Source organism: Rhopalosiphum padi, chromosome 2, assembly GCF_020882245.1.
Source record: "Rhopalosiphum padi isolate XX-2018 chromosome 2, ASM2088224v1, whole genome shotgun sequence".
In the NCBI taxonomy this organism is placed as follows: domain Eukaryota; kingdom Metazoa; phylum Arthropoda; class Insecta; order Hemiptera; family Aphididae; genus Rhopalosiphum; species Rhopalosiphum padi.
The window spans coordinates 83,273,135-83,296,231 of NC_083598.1; the positions used below are offsets into that span (position 1 = coordinate 83,273,135).

Consider the following 23,097-nt stretch of genomic DNA (forward strand, 5'->3'; position numbering starts at 1 on the left):
AGGAAGAGACACGTTTTTATTGCCATCGAGATTTTTTGTCGAAGAAATTGCAATCGGTTATAAAGCGTGGCAAATAAAAAATACGTAAACGAAAACCGTTCGGATTTGTTTGCAAAAGTATGATGTGTCGAAAAAAAATAGCCAAATATATTTTTTCCCTCCAAAAATAATCATCAAAAGTGCTGGGTAGTTTTATCGGTCTATTCGTGACTTGTTAAACTTAAATATATTTGTTTTCTACACTCTCATTTACAACACATTTACGTAACAATAGCATAACATTATATGAGTAGGTGTATCTAATGACTAATGCTGTAATAGTTAAAATCATTTTGTTAACTCAAGCAAATACACTATAATTCATTATTCATTACACGATTAGATTATAGTTTGATTCCATCGGGCATCGGTGTATATTATACTACTACTTTATTTTTACCAGTAATAATAAAATCAAAAATAAGAAGTTTTTTTCATATGTCAAATTTAAATTTATAATCAATTCATCCAAAATTTTTATAGTTTCATAACATTATGTGCGTATTCAACAGTCGTATATATAGTAATTATATCAACTTGGTGGTTCTGATCATTATAAACATAAATTAAACGTCGACGAATATTCATCGTTTTATTACTAAATGTATTGATGTTTAACGCAATAGAGGATCTTTAACATTTTTCCCAGGTTTCAAAATAATGTAAAGAATAATATAGCACTCCGAGGAGTCATTCAATTATTTTCTTTATTTTCACGCCCTAACTGTGTGATGCTTGAGGAGCTAACGTGAATGGCAAAATTAGCGTAAAGCCATTTCTGTTCAGTCACTTTCACGCATCAAAGTACCTACTTTTTTTTCCACTTCCCAAGAGGATTTAATTTCCGGTGACTTTTTTTCACCAATTCGTGGATGACAATTTTTACTATAATAATAAATTACAAGATAATTTACGATAATATATGCGTTAGGTAACTATATTTCAAATATAAGCAACCCCGTTTGACATAAAAGTCTATTATACATATGTTATATTTTCTTGTCATGGTTATATATTTAAGTCTAATAAAATTAATAACTGCAGGTCTATATGAATGATATTAAACCATTACTTTTCTTCTTGTTGCATGTGTTTTGGAAAGAAATCGTTTATTTCGATATTACGTTTCTACATAACTTATTGTCAATAATAAACAATAATAAATGTTCATATTTAAGTACTAATATTTAAATGAAGAATTGTAATTATTACTTATATCTTATATAAAATATATAAGTCAATATTTGTTCAGAATTATTTTGCACGCCACGATGATCACTGTAATGGATCGTTATGATAATTCCAATTTATTTTTCTATGAGAGGTAAAAGGACTAAATTTTTCGATACACGTTTTTGTTGGATTTCATTAAGTTTTTTTATTATTTAATTAAATATATTGTAAAGATATAAAAATTACACCAAAATTAATACATTACCACTTATAAAAAAAAAAGTGGTAGCTAAAAACTACAAAATATTTTTTTTTCTATATAATTAAATAAACTAAAATATGCATAATATATCGCATTTATATTTCGAAGAATACGAAGAAGTAAAAATAAATTACTATAATATTAAAAAAAATTTATTTTGCAAAACATCTTAAATTTATTTAATATTCATAGTTGTGTTTTAACTATTTTATATGTCAAAAAAATATCAAAAAACATTCGACTGACAAGTTGCAACATTTCAAAGTTTTGAAACTAAAACTATAATAGTATGTGCATTGTTATTTATCTTGTTTGTAAAGTGAAAAGTTTTGAAGAAGAAGTTAAGTGAAATTATCATGTATCTTTATTTAATATTAAATCATTGTATTAAAATTTTAAGCACAGTACTATTTAATTAAAATAAATGACATACAATATTATATTAATAGAACATAGGATTGATTAAAAATAGAATTAAGAATACATGAATAATGGAAATAATTATTAATAGTATAATATATTATACTATAGTGGTATTATAATAAATATTTGAAAAATAATATAAGATATAGTAAACACTATTCTTGATAATTACTTATATATAAAACGGTTGTTCATCGAAGAATTCAATATTTTATTAAAACTATTAGGCATATAAAAATTCCATGTTAAACAAAAATAGTTAAACTTTTATGGTACAGTAATTAAATATATAGAAATATTTAATTTGAGCAACTATAAATGTACACAGGCTCACTTAACAATAAAACCAATTTTAATATTAAATCAATTATAGTTCAAATAAAAATTAATTAATTGGATTAACTAGAGTTTAAAAAGTTGGATAATTTTTTAATCTATAGCATACAAAAAGCTGTAGTTCAATTATTCTGTGATTATTATTTTTACTCAAAGAAAACTTTGAAAATGCTTACTATATTGGTATTTTCCATTCATTCAACAACATTAACAGATAATAAACAATTTAAAAACTTAAATGTTCCAATTTCCAATGTATTCATATTTTGTGACCACTTATTATGATTTTATAAGTTCCATATTATAAAAAGAATTTAATATTATTCTATTTAATTTTAAATAATATTAAATAAATCGTTTCTTATCACTTCCATATTTTACAGCATCAAATGATTCATAATATGAATTGATCCCAAGTATGAATGTGTCAATAGAAAAAGTTAACTTAGAATAAATTCTTGTTCTTACCTCTACCAATATTTAACATTAACGTGAAAATATTGTTCACGATTAAATAATGTATTAAAAATCTACCTACAAAAATACCATCAAATATTATAAAAACATAAAAGAAAAAAATCAAGGAAAGATGAAGTTTAAAAAATAATAATAATTGTTTTTAATTCATCTAAATACCAAGTATATTTTTAATTAGACGTAGATCGAAGTAATAATTTTATTGTTATTAATATTACATTCATGTAAAAAAAATCGTCGATAGTATCTTATGATAAATTCACAGTGAGCTTATGAACTTATCTAGAACATTTTTTATTAAAACATTTATGATTATTATTAGTGTACCTATCTACTTAAATTTAAAAAAATACAGTTGTAGAAGTATTTTTATTTTTATTTTTAACGAGTTTTTAATTTAATAATAAAAAAGAATAGCCATAATATTACAAAAAAAAAAATAAATAATACAAATCGTTCTGAACCTTAAAAATTAAAATAATATTCATTGATATCATATCAGTTTAGAAGGCGGATTAATAACATTTTATTATTATTATAAAAATATTTTTAGCAGCATAGAATAGATATTTTATCATAATGCTATAATGCCTTTGTACAAATTATTAAATTAAAGATAATTTAAATTGGTAAAATAATATATCAAAATGACAATAAATAAAATCATAATGATTTCAAAAAGTCAAATAAAATCAATTTTATTTTATGTCCAACTCTAAACATATATTTAAAAAAAAAACTTTATCTTATTAGTTATTTTCATAAAACTTAATAATATTACAATAAAAAATACAAATTATATTATGCGCTTTTTAATATAAATTTTTTAAAGAGGGTATAAATTATTCTTTTCAGTAAAACTATTTATCAATAAAAATTGTTAAGAAATTTGTAAAACTATTTAAAACAAAGTTATTTGAAGATATATGACAGTTTGAAATAGCGTGATATATATTTACAAAGTAGGAAAAACATCGGGGTACGTATTATCCACTACATATTCAATACAATATATTATATTATATAAGTACTAGTGTAAAATAATAACATCATTATAATTTATATCTCGTGTACTCGTGTGTTGTAACTTGTAAAATACGTTAAATTAAACTTTGAATACCCACAAAAAAAATTAAAAAAAAAAAAAACAAATTTACACATTTATACAACACCTACCATCTCGTCGACGTGATAATAAGATGTTTCTATTCGGTAATAAATATAATATGTTTGAAATAGTAATAAATAAAAAAAAAATAATTTTTCGTTTTGTTTATTTCAACCGTGTTCATACTTTCTAATCAAATCGATCATACACCAAATACACCGTATTATACAAATACAATAATATTTCATTAACATTTGTAATCATTTTTATTAGTCCCATATGACGTCTCAACACGTGTAACCTTTTTACACAAAAACATCATTACATAATATTATCATACAATATACAGAACACAATAGTTCGATCACAGCCTCGTACCGCATTCATCGGGTAACGTTTCATGTATATTGCATCAGTGTGCAGTGTAGTGCGCACATATAGCTGATGTGGTCGTTTTGCGTTTCACCTGACAAGATTTCTCATTCGGCCGCTCGCACCACAACCCGAAACTTTTACTCTCGGTCTCATCGACTTTTTAGTTGCCGCCAGAAAGTTGTGCGGCCGTCTTCAAAGTTGTTTTCGTGCTCTGCCACCGCTGCTTTAAATTTTCAACGGTAACTCGTACAGACTGCTGTTACTATTTTATACAATGTAATATATAATATAACGACAACAATGAAACGAGTAAACGACTGACGATTCGGGCGTTTCAACCCCATCAGTATACATACGATAATATTATAATATATATTGTGTATGTGTGTGTGTGTGTGGGTGTGTGTGTGTGTGTGTATGTGTGTGTGTGTGTGTGTGTACAAAAGCGAAGGAGTTTTCTCAAAGTATAATACTATAATATGTATTGTTAAAATAATAATCTCTAAATCTTTTTTTCTGTTAAATTGTTCCATTTATGCAGAGTAACTGTGTGAGAAATACTTTTAAGTTTTCACCCCTCAATCCAACACATACATATTAAATCTTGAGAAGTTCCACACCTGGAGCATGTATTGTTTTTATGTTACAAACGTACAATATTGTTTAGTAGAACCAATTTTGTTTTATTAGACATTTTAATATTAGAATAAATTGATCTGAGATAAACGTTTAGGTAAAATCAATATCAAGAGCATTCCGTAGATTTTTATTGATTTATGAAAATGTTTAAATTTTAGATATTTAATTTTTAATCAAAATCAAAATCAAAATATCTAAATAGCCTAAAAATGTCCTTATAAATTCTTACATTTAAGTTTGATAAAATAAGTCAATTCACTATAAAATTAAATAAAGTATAATAACACAAAATAAGTTCTGTCGTACGTATATTTACCATATACATTTGATTGATGTAAACTTAAATACGTCATATAGCCTTCTGCTATCAATCAGATAATCAGATCAATTATTATCATCAAGTTTAAAATATTTTAACAGTTATTATAAGCCAAGTGCAATTTTAAATATATTAATTTATATTATTTAAAAATGACAATTAAAATATCTAGGCTTATTATTTAGTATAGAGATAACGCGAGTTTAATTATTGTTGTTTTTGATTTGTGTAGAAAACTAGAAGCCGGGTTCATACATTAATTTCACAAGTTTCAGTTTTCGGGTACTTTGAATTTCAAACCAGTTTTTATTCCCTGGAAAAAATTGTCATATCTCTTGATGTATGAATTAAAATGTACAAAATGTTGTGTGCAATATACTATATTTATTAGAAAATTACGATAATGCTCCCCTGGCTCTTGAATACGTTCACGGCTGTATATCTCGCATATTATTTTGTTATAGCATAGCGCGTTGCAGCAATCCTTTTGTATTATATTATATTATTATATAATAATTATAGTATGAGCTTTATATAGACTTTTCAAAAACTTATAACGATCATTTTAGTGTTGTCCTGTACAGCCTATGTTGGGCTATAACATATTATGTTATACTAAACGTCGATAATAATAAATTTAATAACGTACTTCATATTATGAGTACATACTCGTTGTGCGCTTAATGCATGTAATTATGCGACCCAACAACAATAACAACAAAAAAAATCAATTAATAAAAAATAGTAGCGGTTGTAAGTTTTTATTATTGGACCATGTGAATTGGTATAATACATTATTGTTATTTTAATAATATACCAACCACCACCAGGGTCGGGCGAAAGACACTAAAAATGCTATAGCTGGCACCCGCCGGCAATTAAATTTCGCGTAAGTTTTCAAATAATCATATACCGAAACAATATTATTTTACACATTATTTGTTATTTTTATTATCATAAAATGTCTATGTAAATGTGCGTATATAAGAGGTATAACGTTTTTGGAAAACGTTCGCATACTCGTTTATACATATACTATATTATATATCTACCATACATGGTGTGGCTTGCTCATTGCGAAACAGCGTTTTAGCAATTTGAACATACTACGCGTGTATAATATAATAATATTTTATGAATATATTATAAAAATATTTTTATAAAGGCAAGAGTTTAAATATATTTTGAACGGCGTAAGTTTTGGATCGCGCTAAATGTTGTTGGCCCACGTGTTTTTACAACATTTTGTTGCAAACTTTTTTCATGAAATAAAATTTTAAATCGTTTGAGATTTACTTATATATATAATATTAAGAACTTTTTTCTTCACTGTTTCATAAATAAACGCGTTAAATGTAAACTATTTTATTCACGTCACCACTGGATCAAATTCATGGATAACCGTTAAAATATAAAATATTATATGACATTTGCATTATATGCATAAGTTAATATTATAAAAATCTTAAACATACTGTGAGGATTAAATCATGGTAAAAGGTGCTTAACTACCTAGATAGATATCATAATTATTATTGGACAGCATTAAAGGTATGCGTGAAAAATTATCCGTACTGTAAAAAAAAAGTGAGGAAAATTTTTATTCAAAAATAAACATGATGTAATTCTTGTATTAAATGTCACTTGAACTCTGAGATTTATTAATTAAAATATTAATTAATATGTAATAATAAAATATAAAATTAATTACACTTTTCATATTTAAATAATCTTACTACATAAATCGATCGAGTTTTATAAAATATAAACATTTACATTGCAAACAAATGAAATATTTATACTCTAAATCTACTGGAAAATTATATTATGTTTATTTTTAATAACTGATTTTTTTTTTTTTTTATTCTTAGTACAGCTTCAAAAATTTAAATTATTTACAAAAAAAAATTAATATTAATGCTTTACATGAATTAATACATTGATTTTTCTAAATTTAGTTATACATAAATTTGTTTGAAAAATAAAATAATTTTATTGCTGTCGTCATCAGTTTGCTCAGAACTCTAAAACATATTATCTGAAATTTATAGGCTTCATCTAGTTTCCATATGGGTTATAATAATAACTAATAAGAGAATAAATATTAATTTTATAATTTTAAAAAGTATATACATTGAACTATTAATAAAAATTGCGTACGTATATTATATATAAATGATTATTTTAATTGAATTAAAAAAATATACTATTAAATATGTTTCTTTTATCATTGAATACTAATTATTTTTAAATATATTAAAGTTTTTAAAAATATTATTATTACTTAATTCAAAATAAAATAACATTTTTTCTATAAAAAGTATATTTTTTAATAATTTGTATCATTTACCTAATTATATTAGGTATAATTAGTAATAAATTAGCGTTCAATAATTCGACGAGCAGAGGAGTTGGAAGTATATGAGTTATATTAATAACGCTTTGTTAATGACAGTTTAGAAATGAGTGTGGTCAGAAGTGCGAGTAGAGGATTAATCATAGACTTAAAATCATCCAAGAATTTATAAAAACACTTTCTAGGTTAGAAAAAGCAGAGCTGAGAGTTGGCATTTTTGTTTTGAGTAAAGTTGTTACCTGTCAAATCTGCGTAGGATTTGTCAGTGTACATGAAAAATGTGTTGGTTGGCTGCTGTGCTAAGTATTTAGATGTTTGGACTGCTGTTGGTGTGGCTGTATGACTTATTTTCATATTTTCAATTGGAAGTATGTCTACGTCGTTTTTGGAATTCTTTATACATAATACATCCCTTATAATTAGTAGAATGGTTTACTTCCATAGCGCATAAATTTCATGAGACTCACGTGATGTGGTACACGATGCTGTAATTTCCATCGCGTTTGAGACATCTAGGAGAATGGAAGAAGTGACTTTTAATGTGATCATAAGATTAACATTTTATGCACTGGAAAAATTGTCGTTGAATGTGTAGCTCCTCTATTTTTACTTTGATGTGAAGTATTAAAGTCATATAACAAAAACATCATTATTGTTTCCATCGAGCTTAAGGTCGACGAATAACAGATAGTTCTAGATGGGTTCTTTGTTTAATAGTGCAATATATTAAAAAATGATTAGCAACTTTTCTAACGGAGTGCCCAATTTTTTTTAATACTAAACAATTTTTGGAAACAAGAGGGATGGAGATTTTTTACTAATACTATAAATGCTTTGTCAAAATGTAATTGATATATGTGAAATTTAGCATCCTTTTCATTTAGAAATTGAATTATTTACCCGTAGATAAGAGTACATTGAAATTTTAGATGAACCTAACCTGAAGTTGAATTATAACTAAAACTGTTAGAAACAATTAAATATGAAAATGCATTTTTTAATTCAGATAAGTATATTAATTCTTAAATGAATATCGATGATGAAAAATCTTTTTTTCGCTATGTATGTATAAAAGATTGTTATGACCTTTGACTACATATCTTAATACATTGTATTACATTTTTTTAATATTTTTAGAGGCGATTAGTACTAGAACAGGCTTAGCGAGGTCAAAATTATCAATATAAAATATTTTTATATTGTAGGATGTAGTAGTGGTGGTAAAAGTAGGAGTTTTGGGCGAAGAAGATAATTGCAGTTTATTGGATTCAGATTAAAACTGAAAATTATTATTATTTATCTTTATGGGTGTTGTTTTAATTACTTGGTTGTTAATTATCATAATGGGTAATACAGTTTGTTCCGATTTTTGAATATTGTTAGCTGGTAGAATGATTTAAATCCAAAAGTCACCGTGTGCAACAGTGCTTTAGGAAATGTTGCATTTGTTAGATATTGTTCAATTATGATTTATATTATATTTAATTTAAAACTACTATTATTTGGAAAAATAGTAAAATTATGCTAAAGAAACGCTTAGTTCTTGCATTGTCTAAAAAAAATGCGTCGATATTTATTAAATAACACTTAATACATTTCGTTAAAATTAGGTGCATTGATTTGAATATTTTATGAGAGCATTAGTAACACGTGCACACTTGGACAACGAATGTGCATAACCTGAACATATATTTTTAGTTTAATATTTTGAAACACCATCTTTTTGGAGTATCCGATGTATAACAATCGAAATTCCGTCGTAGCTTATGAGTTACAACTTATAGTATTTAATGGTTAATAAGGTGAAGTTGAATCTAACCCCACAAACTGTTAGTCAACTACTCCGATCATCTGAACTTTAAATACTTATCTCATAAACCACTTGTTCAAAATTTGATTTTTATGTATCAAAATACTACGAAGAATATTCTGCTTCAGAATATAAAATAAAAATGTACGTTATCAATCAAAAGTTAATAAATTTAAACGATTATGACATAATAAAAAGTATAAAACATTAAAAATAATATTTTACTTTGACTATTGACTAACAACTATGTAAGAAAAATCGTTTCAAAAATATTGATATATTTTTAAATAGTGAGTGTTCTTTGATAAAATAATCACTTTGTATATTATAATATATTATTGAAGTTAATTATAATTTAATTTTTAGCGTACACAATGTATACATATAATTATATTTTATATAACAACATTATTTTATAAACTTATAAACAATTACTGTAATACAAAGTTTATACAATATCTAAAATATACAAATATTTAAAGTTCATTATAAATGTATACGCATGTATATGATAGCACTGGTTCGAGTTTTAGAAAAGTTACTTTTGTTTTTATTGTTTGTCGTAATTTTACAAAGGTAATTTCAAAAAAAAATAAAAGGTTTTTAGCAACCTATGGGGAAGATTAAATAAATTACTTTATTTAGCAGATAATTAATAATTTTTATTTCTGAGTGGAGCGATGGATGTATTGATTTTACAATAGTGTGGTTTGTGTGTGTGTGTGTGTGTGTGTGTGTGTATGTGTGTGTGTGTGTGTGTGTGTATTTGCGTACACAATAACATTAAAAACAATGGTTCGATTTTCAACTTTGAATGTACCTTTGGATAGCATATAGCAGATTGGATTTAGTTTTTACTTTAAATATGACAACAATTTTCAATAGTATTCAAAATAATCAGGAAAATATACAAAAAATTAAGCAAAAACAGACATTTTCGCCAGTTCAACTTAATCTAGTTTGTTCGAATGCTATTACATAATATAAATTCTACTCACAGGAAAATAAACAAACAATTCTGATTACCTATACATACATCATGATTCGTGACTTATTATTTTTTTAAAACCTTCTAATAATACACTGATAGAATAATTAGGAAATAAAAGTATTAACAACACTTCATTAAAATAAAAAACAAAGTAGATGTTTTTCTTGTTTGACTTAAATAGTTTAATGCGACGTATATAATTAATTCAACTATATTTATATAATCGTGATTAACCTTTTCTAAGTATCATAATGGCATTACATTATCAAAGTACATACTAAACTTACGGAATTACGGTTATATCCATACAAAAATACAATTGAACAAAAAAAAATAAAATACATATAAAATAACTGTGAAGAGATTCGTCCACTGTAGTATAATTTATTACGGCTATGTGAGTCAATTATAAGAGTCCTGAAATATCAAATAACTAAATCAACCTACATACTAAATACGTAATAAAGATATAAAATATATTATTAATATATGTTCCATATAACACCAAATTATTATTTGATCATAAGCAATTTATTAACGTTCTTGAAAATTTTTCTTTTGTATAATTTCCAGTCGAAATAAAACACCATTTTTTTTTACAGAAATTATAATTTTTTTAAATTTTTACTTTTTTGAAAGACAACATACATTTTTCAATTTATATTTTGATTTATTCCTAAACGAGCTGATTTACTGAGTGTTTCAAATTATTAGACAATGCCGCGTTATTGAGTTCATATTTCTGTACCCGTTTATATATTATAATATTATTATAAGTAATAAGAATGCCCTAACATTGAATCTGAAAGAAACCAATCACAGACCTGTATGTACCATTTTTTTCTTCTCTTTAGTATTCCTTTTCACCTCCTCGAGTAAAGTATATTATTATTTTATGACGTATTGTGTGTATACGTAAATAAATCACGGAAAATCGGAGATACAAGCACACGGGATATTACATTAAATACATCAGTTTGAAAGAATATTTAAATAGCATACATCACACATTATCTCCAAAAATAATTTTTTTTTTAAAACATATGTTCTATATAAGTTATTTCAGATTTATTGTAGTAAAAAAAAAAACATATAATTTTAACTATGTTTAAGTTTTTTTTATTTTTTACAATGGCAACATACACTTTTAATTTTATAATCCTAAACATAGGAGTATTTATTTGATGATTTGTATACCATTAAAATTCTGAAAAAAATATTCTCTAGAATATAAAGATCAATACTATATAACATGTTATAATTTAAAAAAGTTAAAATTTTCAAATGACATAAAATGGTGAAAAAGTAACTTAATCAATTCTAATTTTTAACAAATTTCTACATTAAATGGATCACTTTAAATAAGGATAATAAATATTTAATACTGTGTATCACGCATTCGCTCCGAAAGTTCTTTTATTTTCATACTTGAAAACTTGAAAACATGCATTAGTATTCATATTATTAATATTAATACTACATAAGCACGATTTAATATACAGTACCTATAGTATAGTTGAAGTTATTAGTTTTGTTATACTCACACTACGTGCTTTACTCATTTACTGTATTAAATGTATTATATTTTAAAAGCCATTATTCTAAAAGTATACTGTATGTATATTATCTATAATACTAAATTAATTTTCAGATTGTACCTATTTTTTTGATACTAAATGTTTAGGAATCACACATTTTTTTTGTAATTATAATGAAAATATTTATACATTTATTATATTCATATTTTATTTACAAACGGTGACCACTTTTCGTATAAAATAAATACGATTAATTGATTAGATGTGAGTACATTACAGTTTAAAAAAAATATCTATTTTAAACTTACGGATTTTATTAGCTGAAAATAATAACGTAACAAACAACATTCATATCCTCCTATAAGTGCGTTTCCGAGTAAAGAAGATCAAAATACACTTCAAATAAATACATAGTATTATATTTCTGAATATTGAACATTTCGTAGACTTTTGGTTCGTTATAAAAATAACTTGAAAAGAACTTAACAATTTTATTTTTTTAACGTAATAATGCATGAAATTGTAAGACCATACATTGAATGTAATGATACCGTGTTAGTGTTTATGTAAATATTTTAATTTAAATTTTGTTTTTAAAAATTATATTCTTTAAATTTTTTACTTAACTTATTCCACATTATTTACTATACGTAGTGAATGTAAAACACCTAATTCGCTTTTTTCCGGTTGTGCCGTTAGGCTTTTTTAATAAATCGAGATACTTGTTTACTACAGAAAAGTAAAATCAGTCAAACGGAATAAGAGAAAAGCGAATATCTACTTACGGGATCGTATAATATAACAAATATTACAAACGCAAAAATAGAAAATTACAAGCTTACTGTAGGATGTCATTTTTCAAAATTTGATTTAATTAATCGTCACTTACAGCTTCAATGTAAAGCGTATCATTTCTTTTTAATTTATTTCAACGAAAGTCAATATACATTTTTTTTTTTTTTTTATAGTAAATACAATATAAGGCTTCTAATTAATAACCTGTCGAATAATTTATCTATTGTTTTTTTGCCATTTTACTCAAATTATTAATGACTTTTCACATCTATAATAATCCTAACCTTTTTATTTAAAATTCATAAAAATATTAACACCAAAAAGCGTTGCCAATTAAACGGATCACTTCGTACCTGTGTTAATAGATTATATCAATACACGTACACGTGTTGGAAACATGAAATTTAACAATATAACAAGCTCTAGAACCATAAAGTTATATTACATAATGTCTAGACACATAGCTCGGTAAAATAGTTTATGAAATGTTCATTAAAACATAATTTTATAATGATAATAAAACGCCTTGTGTTATAATTATTCAAAATCGAATGATGACTGACCGCCGTCAACACGCGCAACACGCTCACGATGTATGGGACTGTGTATATATTATATAATATGTATACTATATTTATGCTGTTCCCTTATTGCTTTGTACATTTTTAATTAGTATAAGTGCGATAATTGTCGACTGTAAGCCCCCATACACACAACGACGGTCAACGAAGACGACGACATTAATTATTATTACGACGCACATTATATTATTATTTAGATACACTCTAGTACGACGGGGCCAAATAATCATTTTCGACACACCGTGCCAGGCCATTATTACTTGCAATAATGTAACACAGGTGTAACAAAATTGCCCACGTTGAAGGTGGTATTACCTAAAGTATTATAATACCACATTATAACCAGCACTGGTCGTATTAAGTTTTACACGTACGGTAAGTGTTCGCTTTCGCGTGGTTAGAGTAAATGTACGATGATGTGAATTTTTTGTTTCTTTCGGTTCCCCTTGCCCAGCAACGGGGAAATAAATAACAGACAGCTATCTATCATATACGCGCGTTAACACAACACTTTACACTAAAAACGTATTATTATTTAAAGACTACAGAGTCTACGGAAACGTCGCATTATCCCAGGAAGAACGATTACTTTTTTTCCGTGTTATTGAATAGAAATAGTAGAATCACATTAAACAGCATGTTGTTATACTATTAAACAAAAATAATAGATAAATCTGCGAAAATAATATGAATATATTATTATATCAACGATTGTGATTTTCAAAAAACATAAACTGCAACATTTTTTTTTTATTATTCGTAAATTTGTAATACGAATTATTTTCCAACAAATTCTAACTTCTCGAAAAGTCAAAAAAATAATATTATATCACATCAGTTTTCCAAAAAAAAAAACAATTTAAAACGTGAATAATCATCAATATTATTTCTATTATTTGACCAAAATATTAGATTATTTAATGTGTGTTTTTTTTTTTTTTTATTATTTTATAATTTTATAATATATTTATTAATAAAACTTTACCATCCACCAACTATGATTAATATTGTAAACGTTAACTTAACCATGGTATATTATAGTATAGTATATGAGTGAGTGTAAAGTTTGAAAACCCTAAATTTGTATTGGGATCATAATATTATATGATAATATACAACGATTAAAGATAACAATAACCGTTAAGACTTAGTAGTATGCATTCAATTAATCTTTAATGGTTGCATATGTGTGATCTCCGTAACAAATTGGGAGTTTCAAAACTTACTAGGGAATACGCGTTATACACTCATACATATTCGCATATACACATATATTATAATATTATAAATGAATCATTATTATACATAATACATAATATATTACCTTAATAAGTAACTATGTTCCATAAACTTATATTCAACTATGAACTAAATAACACTGAACATTTAAAATTTACAAAATATAGTATAAATAAATCATTTAAACTTATTACAATTAAAACTCGACAAGCGGTATTTATATAAATAAATTTATTTTAAATTTTATAATTTTATAGCAATTATTGGATTAAAAGACCTTTAGTTATGTGTAATTAAATTAAAAAATCAAACAGTTTTGAAATACATATTATTTTTACCATTTAAAACGCCAAAAAAAAAACAATAAATATAAAACGTATTCAAAATTAACTCTATTCCGGATAAAAGATTATTCATAATTCGCTATATAAAATTAATTCATCGTGATTAGGTAAAAACTAATATTTATATGTACAAACATGAATTGACTAAAAGGATCTTTCATCAATTTGATAAAAAAAAAAATCATTCAGTAAACTAATATTTTCAAGAATAATTTATTTATTTTCTATTTATTGTACGTAGTAGATCATAGCACTAGTGTTATTTGTTGGTAAGAATTTCAGGTTCTTTCAGTAAGTAGCTTATTATACAATATAGAGATTCGGATAGTTCTTAAGTTCTAAGATAATATAAACATAACATAAAAAAAGGCTTTGAAGTTTTAAACAAAAACATGAGAATTTTAATATATATTAAATTGAAATAGAATTTCCATTATAAATTTTAAGTTAAAATATATAATATTTTATCAGGTGGCTAATAAATGTAAAACATTTTCACGATTATATTTAATAACCAAGTAATTTTAATAACAATTAAGTTAATTGTTATAATAAATTATTATTTTAAAAAATATTTCTTTTATTTTTAAGAGCTTCGCAATAAAAATAATTAAACAATCAAATATTTAGGATGTTTAAAAATTAATTAATTTAAACACTAATCGACTTAATATTATATTGAATAATGTTTTTCATTATAACGTTTGATATTATTGTTATTTTTGTTTATTAACGAAAGCGTTATTGACCAATAATTATGTTTAGTTAGGTATACCTTACTATGTAGATAAACTCAGATACTTTATATTAATTCATAAACTCACATTTTATTTAATTTTTAAAACTTGATACATATTTTATTTAATAGTGAGACGTTTATTAGATTTTTTTTTAACAAATACCTATATAGTTTTAAATGGAAATCTTTTATACATAATTAGTATTTTTTTTTTTTTTTTAATTAATTCATGACACCTAAAATTCCAAAATCGAAAATATCTTTTAAAGAAAAAATATATTTTATTCATACTTGTCAAAAAGTTTAGGGTGGTGCTTAATATAGTCAAAGTCCAATTTTATATATATATATATTATTGCAGCCGAAAGTCCAAGATTCACGGCCGTATCGAGTCGTCGAAGTTATTTTGGTAACTTTTTTGTTCGATCAACCGTTTCATCGACGCCGCCTGCAGATGCCTCTACACTCACATACACATTGCGTCGTTGGCTGCTTCTATATTTTATTGTTCTCGGACTATATTTTTGCTTGTATGGTTGGCGTAACGGCGACGGAAAAACCGTGAGTGTATATAAAGTCGGCCAAAGTTACTAAACGGGAAATTGACTGATCACCGACAAATAACGTGTCTCATATATAATAAAACTATCTGGCTAAACGAAAAGTTTTGTTATTCTATATCTGTCAATGGCCAATGCGTTTGACCTTTTATATTCCACGTCGGACTGAGCAGTAAAACAGGCGGACGTTCGGCTCGGCTGGAATAATAATACGTATATATATAAAGGTTCTCGTTACAAAAGCTTTCTGATTCAATGGAGTTTTTGAATTCGCGAGATATACGAAAAGGCTGTCGATAAACGTGTCAAGTCGGTATCGCGATAATTGCAGCGGTGGCATTACTCTGTCGACGCGTACATGGGTCGGGTGAGATATCGAAAAAAAAGTATCTCATTGTCACACGATACAAGATACTTTTGTTTTATGTTTATATTATATATATATATATAGCTACAAGATGTGAGATTATGTATCAAGATGTAAACAAAAGATACGAGACACTCTGACAACAGTTTACTCAATAGATTCTATTATTAGGTACATAATATACAGAAAAACAAAATAAAATATTTTCGATTAACGTAACATAATACAATTATAATTTAACATAGAACAATTATTTATAAATAACTACGTAGTGCACGTATATTTTAACAAATTCACTAAATATGTGCGTAAAATATTAAACATATAAAAATATGTTAATACAGTAATCATATAAAGTTGTATATTAGTACATTATTGATTATAGTTAACAACCATCTCTGGTTGTCAAGCTATGTGTCGATCCATCGAGTCTTCGAATTTCAAAGTTTGATTACAACTGCATCTATAGTGTACTGTTTAATAATTCGATACAATTCTGTTTTCTACTAATTTAAGTGCTAATTTAACATTATCGTAAAAAAAAAAAATAATAACGACAAACACTCATAGCTATCCCATATTTTGAGTGGCCCTATGAGATTTTCTAGGTAACTTATCGGCCCAATCCTGATCTGCCAACAACTCACTGAGGAGACTTAAAATAAAATGGCCAAGAGACGATCTTATTTAAAATATAATAACAATTATAAAAAAACAGTTTCTCCCTCAAATCCCATCAAATTAATTAGGAAGTACTGTTGCTGAATAGTTTTCACCCCTCAAGACCATTCAAGCCAACTTTCATTAAATTTCATATTTTCATCATATAATTATCATTAACTTATTATTTTCATTTGTAGAAATTCAAAAAAAAAAAAGCATTATATGTATTTATTTATATTAATAAAACCATGATTAAAATCCTTTTAAAAATTAATTATTCGAACATTAACTAATATATCACATAATTTAATCGACGGGATTGTGTATTCACGAATGCATAATATAAACGAGATAAAAAAAAAACCAGATATTTTATTTAGTAGAAAAATAAATAAAATAACTTTATTATATCATTATATGATATGTTATTAATTCCATAAATTCTCAAGGAAAAACATAAACATTGAATTAAGTCTAAAATCACAAGTATATCGATGATTATTATTTAATTTACATTACACAAACTGAATAACATTGAAGAATATTATATTACTATAATAGGCACCTTAAACCTAACGAGATACCTATTAAAAAAGCTATTTTTACTTTTGTTTTGTTTTTTTTACTTTTATCGACGATTCATCCATTTGTACCATATAACTGCATGAATTATATTTTATCTTAATACAGTATTATTAAATAATATTCTATTGATTTTTTCGTGTTTTAAATACTAGTCAAGCCAAAAATGTACAGCAAAGTTTAAATTTACAATAATTCCCTGTCATTATACACCCGAAAACGTATTAACGTACATTTTTAATATGATATGACAACATCAGCTTAACCATTTCATATTTATATTTTACTTTATATTTTTTTTTTACCTACACAAACTGAAACAATAATATAAAATATATGCATGACTGTAACGAAATTTAATCATCAACAAACACGGCTGCATCCTATAACAAGTATACGAAATTATGAACTAAAGTTGTCCGTTATAATTTAAATAGCCTGAATTAACCTGACTTGACCTTTTTTTCTATCGATATTTTATAATCATTAATCAAATTTGTTATCCTAGTACGCCAAACTCGACATTTTGACTTGAAGATTGTTTGATAATATATGATGTTAATTATTATGTAACAATTTATTAATAACCACAATTTTTTTTTTTAACCACATACGAGTTTTTGGTAAATTATCATTGTTTTTTTATTTTATTTTTTTAATCGTCGAATTTTTGATATCATATGATATTGTAGTATTATATTATTATTATACTGATATTTATTAATATTATTATATTATTATATTATCAGTTGGTCGGCGCAATGAATAGACAATTTTGGTGCATTGGCGTGTAGAATTCTTCGGAGTGGCATGCCACTCTGTTATCGGCGAATTAATTTGATATTTTATTTTTCGTACGATAGTGACAACTATTTGGTAGCTATCAACGTGACACGTGTGTCCAACTTACTTAAGATTAAGACGAACAAAACAAATTCGTGGATGTCAATTTGTGCGATAACGGACCGAACGTTTTAATTACAACACGGTTAAATTGTCACATTGAAACTATTGACCTGTTCATATTCATTCAGTTGTTATATGTATTGAAAAAACGAGATTTTTACGTTGAACAGATTGCAATAAAAATAATTGACCCGATAAGAAGATAATCCCATAATTTCCCATACCCTAGCTATATCCTGCAGGTTGGTTTTATGTATACTGAGATGGAATAATATATTATATAAAGTGTTTTATCCAGTATGATATTATGAATGGTTATTAAAATTAATTTTAGGTGAGCTTTTGGACAAGAAAATGATAAATATGTCACGTCATAAAAAATAAAAATAACTGTAGTATCGCTGTAGTAATATGCGATATACGTAACTAAGAGATTCAAAAAATATAATTTATGTATACGTACATCTACTGCATATTATAACTACTGCTATCGAGAACGTCTGAGATGAAAAAAAATAAATTAATAAAATATTTTTATCATTTGAACAATAATGGTAGGTGACGGAAAAAACGGGGAGTCGGCATTACAAAGATTAAAAGCGTAAATATATGCATTGCTGCGTTAAAATATATTCGTTTTCAGCGAACCCGTACATCAACGTAATGCATAGTATTATTGCATAACACACATTAAGTTAGTTTTATGACTAAATACATTATTTACATGCGTTTCGACGAAACACGGCTTTGGAGGAGAGAGATGAGCCAGTTACAATGGAGGGGTGGTTTTAGTAGGTTAAAACAAAGTTTATTGCAAACACTCACTTTTGTTTCGGAACATATTCTTCAAATACATCCCGACAACGCTGGATACATATTATACATATAAACATTGTGAATATGTATTAATAAATAATTTGAAACGATAAAATTTAGAGCTAGTATTGGTTTACTAGACGTATCAAAGCTCAGTTAACCTTTCTTTTAAACTAAAAACTGAAAATAATAGTCTTAAAAGTCATACAATTAAAATTAGACTATTATGTTTCTGAAGATTGTTATCTTCTCAACAACAATCTCCCTTCTAATCTTACAAACCATAAAATCGTCCATCACAATTTGTCGGTAGCGCCATTCAAATTGTTTGTGGGGAGGGGGGGGGGGTGTGGAATAGTTTATTTATCTGACCCTATACTATAGTTTCAATGTATTGGCAATAATCATAATTCATTAAAGCTTTACTGACCACGCGTATGTAATGTAACGTTGCAGGTGTGGCTGTTCGGCGATTACCTGTGTTCCGTGTGGCTCGCCGTGGACGTATGGATGTGCACGGCCAGCATCCTCAACCTGTGTGCCATATCGCTAGACCGGTACCTGGCCGTCACCCGGCCTGTGCAGTACCCCAGCCTGATGACCAGTTTCCGGGCCAAGGTGCTGGTGGTGATCGTGTGGGTGCTGAGCTTTGTCATATGCCTGCCGCCGCTGGTCGGCTGGCGCGACACGCACATACCGGCCGAAGCGTCCACGGTGCTGATCCGGAACGAGCTGTACCACCGGAACGGCACCAGCCGGCCGCAGCAGGAAGCGCTGCCGCAGTCATGCCCGTGGATATGCGAGCTGCCCAACAACAAGTGGTACGTCGTGTACTCGGCGCTGGGCTCGTTCTACATACCGATGTTCGTCATGCTGTTCTTCTACTGGCGCATCTACAAGGCGGCCGTGCACACCACGCGGGCCATCAACCAGGGATTCCGGACGATGCGCAGCCGCCGGACGTTCGGCAACCGGTTCGACGAGCAGCGGCTCACGTTGCGCATACACCGGGGCCGCGGTTCGTCGCTCAAGCACGCCGCGACCCCGTCCGCCCCCAACGGCCCGGGCGGCGGGTCGCCGGACGTGAACCGGCCGCCGAACAGTCGGCGGCCGTCGGTCCGGCGCAGCAACCACGAGCGGATCAAGATCAGCGTCAGCTACCCGAGCTCGGACTGCATAAGCGCCGCGGCGGCCGCCGCAGCCGTGGCCACCGTCACCACGGCCACCGCGGTGGACGCTAACGGCAACTCGCCGCCCGAGACGCTCAGCCAAAAGTCGCGGAGCTCGTTTTCGTCTACGACGTCGCCGACCAGCTCCAGTCCACTGTACGCCGTCCACTACACGGCGGCCGAGACGTACCATCACCAGCGGGCCGCCACCGTCCGGTCGGTGGTCGACACGTCCGCGTGTCAGCTGCGCGTGGCCGGCGGCAGCCGGAAGGAACACCGCCGGTGCAGCGCGGGCGACACGGCATCGCCGCACTCGCGTCTCCTGTTGACGTCGTCCCCGGGCGGCGGCGACCACGCCCAACACAACCAGCACGCCGGTGCGATCGCTGGTGGCAGGCCCGCATCCTGTTCCGTCGCGTCGGTCAAGGACCAACTGTCGCCGTCGCCGTCGTACGACGAGTCCACCGGCGGCGGCGGTAGCGCCGGCGCTAGCGGGGCGAGCGACGGTGGCCTCGGCCGCGGTGTCGGTCTCGGGTCGTCGAACAACAAGTCCAAATTCGCGTCGAAAATGATGGGCGGCGGCAAGCGGAACATCAAAGCCCAGGTGAAGCGGTTCCGGATGGAGACCAAGGCGGCCAAGACGCTCGGCATAATCGTGGGCGGCTTTATCGTGTGCTGGCTACCTTTCTTCACCATGTACTTGGTCCGGGCATTCTGCCCCACGTGCATACAGCCCACTCTGTTCTCCGTCATGTTCTGGCTGGGCTACTGCAACAGCGCCATCAACCCGATGATCTACGCGCTGTTCAGCAAGGACTTCCGGTTCGCGTTCAAGCGGATCATATGCCGGTGGTGCTGTTGGGCGTCCGCCGGCGACTCGACGGCCGGCGCGGGCGGCACGCTGACCGTCGCCGACTACGGCCGCCGCAAGGGGTCGGACGGTTCGCAGCTGGGCGCCGGTGGCCATGGCGGCGTGTCCCCTCGAAACAGGTACATCGTCGCGGGTTCCGTTGTCGCGGCCGTGGGTTCCGACGAGTGCAGCGCGCGCAGCATGCGACTGCTCCAGTACTCGGACAGCGAACCGCTCAACGAACCGTGTTCGGACGACAGGTGATGGCCACTGCGCGAGCGGCACCTCCACCGCTGTAATGATGTTACTAAGAAAATATATTCTGTATTACGACGCGGGCATGACTCCTGCTCTGCGCCACGATTGTTTTTGCATTATTAATATTATTATAACTATTAAACGAAATATTATATTATATTATACAAATACGCTAATATAAGATTATTATTATTATTATTATATTATATACGATAAAGTTATGTGTTTCCGTTACCCACTCATTATTATTATTAATATAATACGCATTGTGTAATTACATATTATTATTATTATTATTATGTTTACCGACATAACTATATGTTTTATCCTTATATAATATTATTATGTGTAAAACGTTACGATATGTTGTATTTTTAGTATCGTTTGTAACTTAAGACGAGCGTATTACAAACATGAGGAGTTATTTTGCTTAGTGATTTACCGACCGATCGTCCATAAAATATTATAATAATATTACGAATAACCATACCATACAACACACAAGACATCGATTCACTCAGTTTATATATTATATATAATGATATTATAGCACGTATACATAAAATAATAGAGTTCGTGGTATTATTTCAAAACATTTTTTTATATATATAAATAGCGAGATGTCAACGACCTCGTAAAAAAACGGTCTACGAGAACAGCACTTTTTAAAGGGTATAATGGTCATGGTTATATTACTATATAATATACCTAAACATATTATTATTTTTTTTATTATTATTATTATTGTCTATCTAGCCATTTATAAATAATAACAAATATTGAAAATCGACATAAACAACTACGAAACTCATATTTTCGTAAACTATTTTATTTATGTCCACGTGTACAATTGAATCGAGCTCTGTGTAATTTATCACGGCATCATTTTTACTTAACTTCGTAAAAATCAAAAACAAATCAAAAAAAAATACCGCCGTAGTTTTAAACGACATTTTAAAACGAAACACGCATAGTAGATTATTGACAGATCTTGTAATATACGTAAAAATGATTTTGAACCTATAACGTCAAATCACGTTTATAACTATAATTACTTACAATCATAATATATACGTAACAAATAATTACGCTTTTCTAAAATTGTAAACCGAATAGGTTATTATTCTTGTACGTATTTTATTTAGCAGCATTTGGACATAGACCAAAACGTTATGTGCCTTTTTGTGAATGGAAACATTTTTCATCCAAAATTAACTCAGTAAAATGAGTTAGATTAAACTTAGAATAAAATAAAAAAAAGATCATTCAGCGGTAAGCTTAATAAATTGTATAATGAATAATAATATATTAGGTATTAATTATATTATTGAACAAATATTAAGAAAATGTACAAATTATAATATCACATTTGAAAAATAAAA

General features: G+C 28.8%; 1 protein-coding gene across 2 annotated transcripts in view; it reads left to right on the forward strand.

Annotated features, from left to right (window-relative positions):
• The window catches only part of LOC132920818 (probable G-protein coupled receptor No9), a 115,730-nt gene extending 93,738 nt beyond the window's left edge, over positions 1–21,992 (forward strand). For both annotated transcript variants that reach the window (XM_060983512.1, XM_060983513.1), the window contains one exon: positions 19,895–21,992. In XM_060983512.1, the coding sequence (XP_060839495.1) occupies positions 19,895–21,721 (1,827 nt within the window). In that variant the 3' untranslated portion in view covers positions 21,722–21,992. The remainder of the gene's footprint in view (positions 1–19,894) is intronic.
• Positions 21,993–23,097: the final 1,105 nt, after the last annotated feature.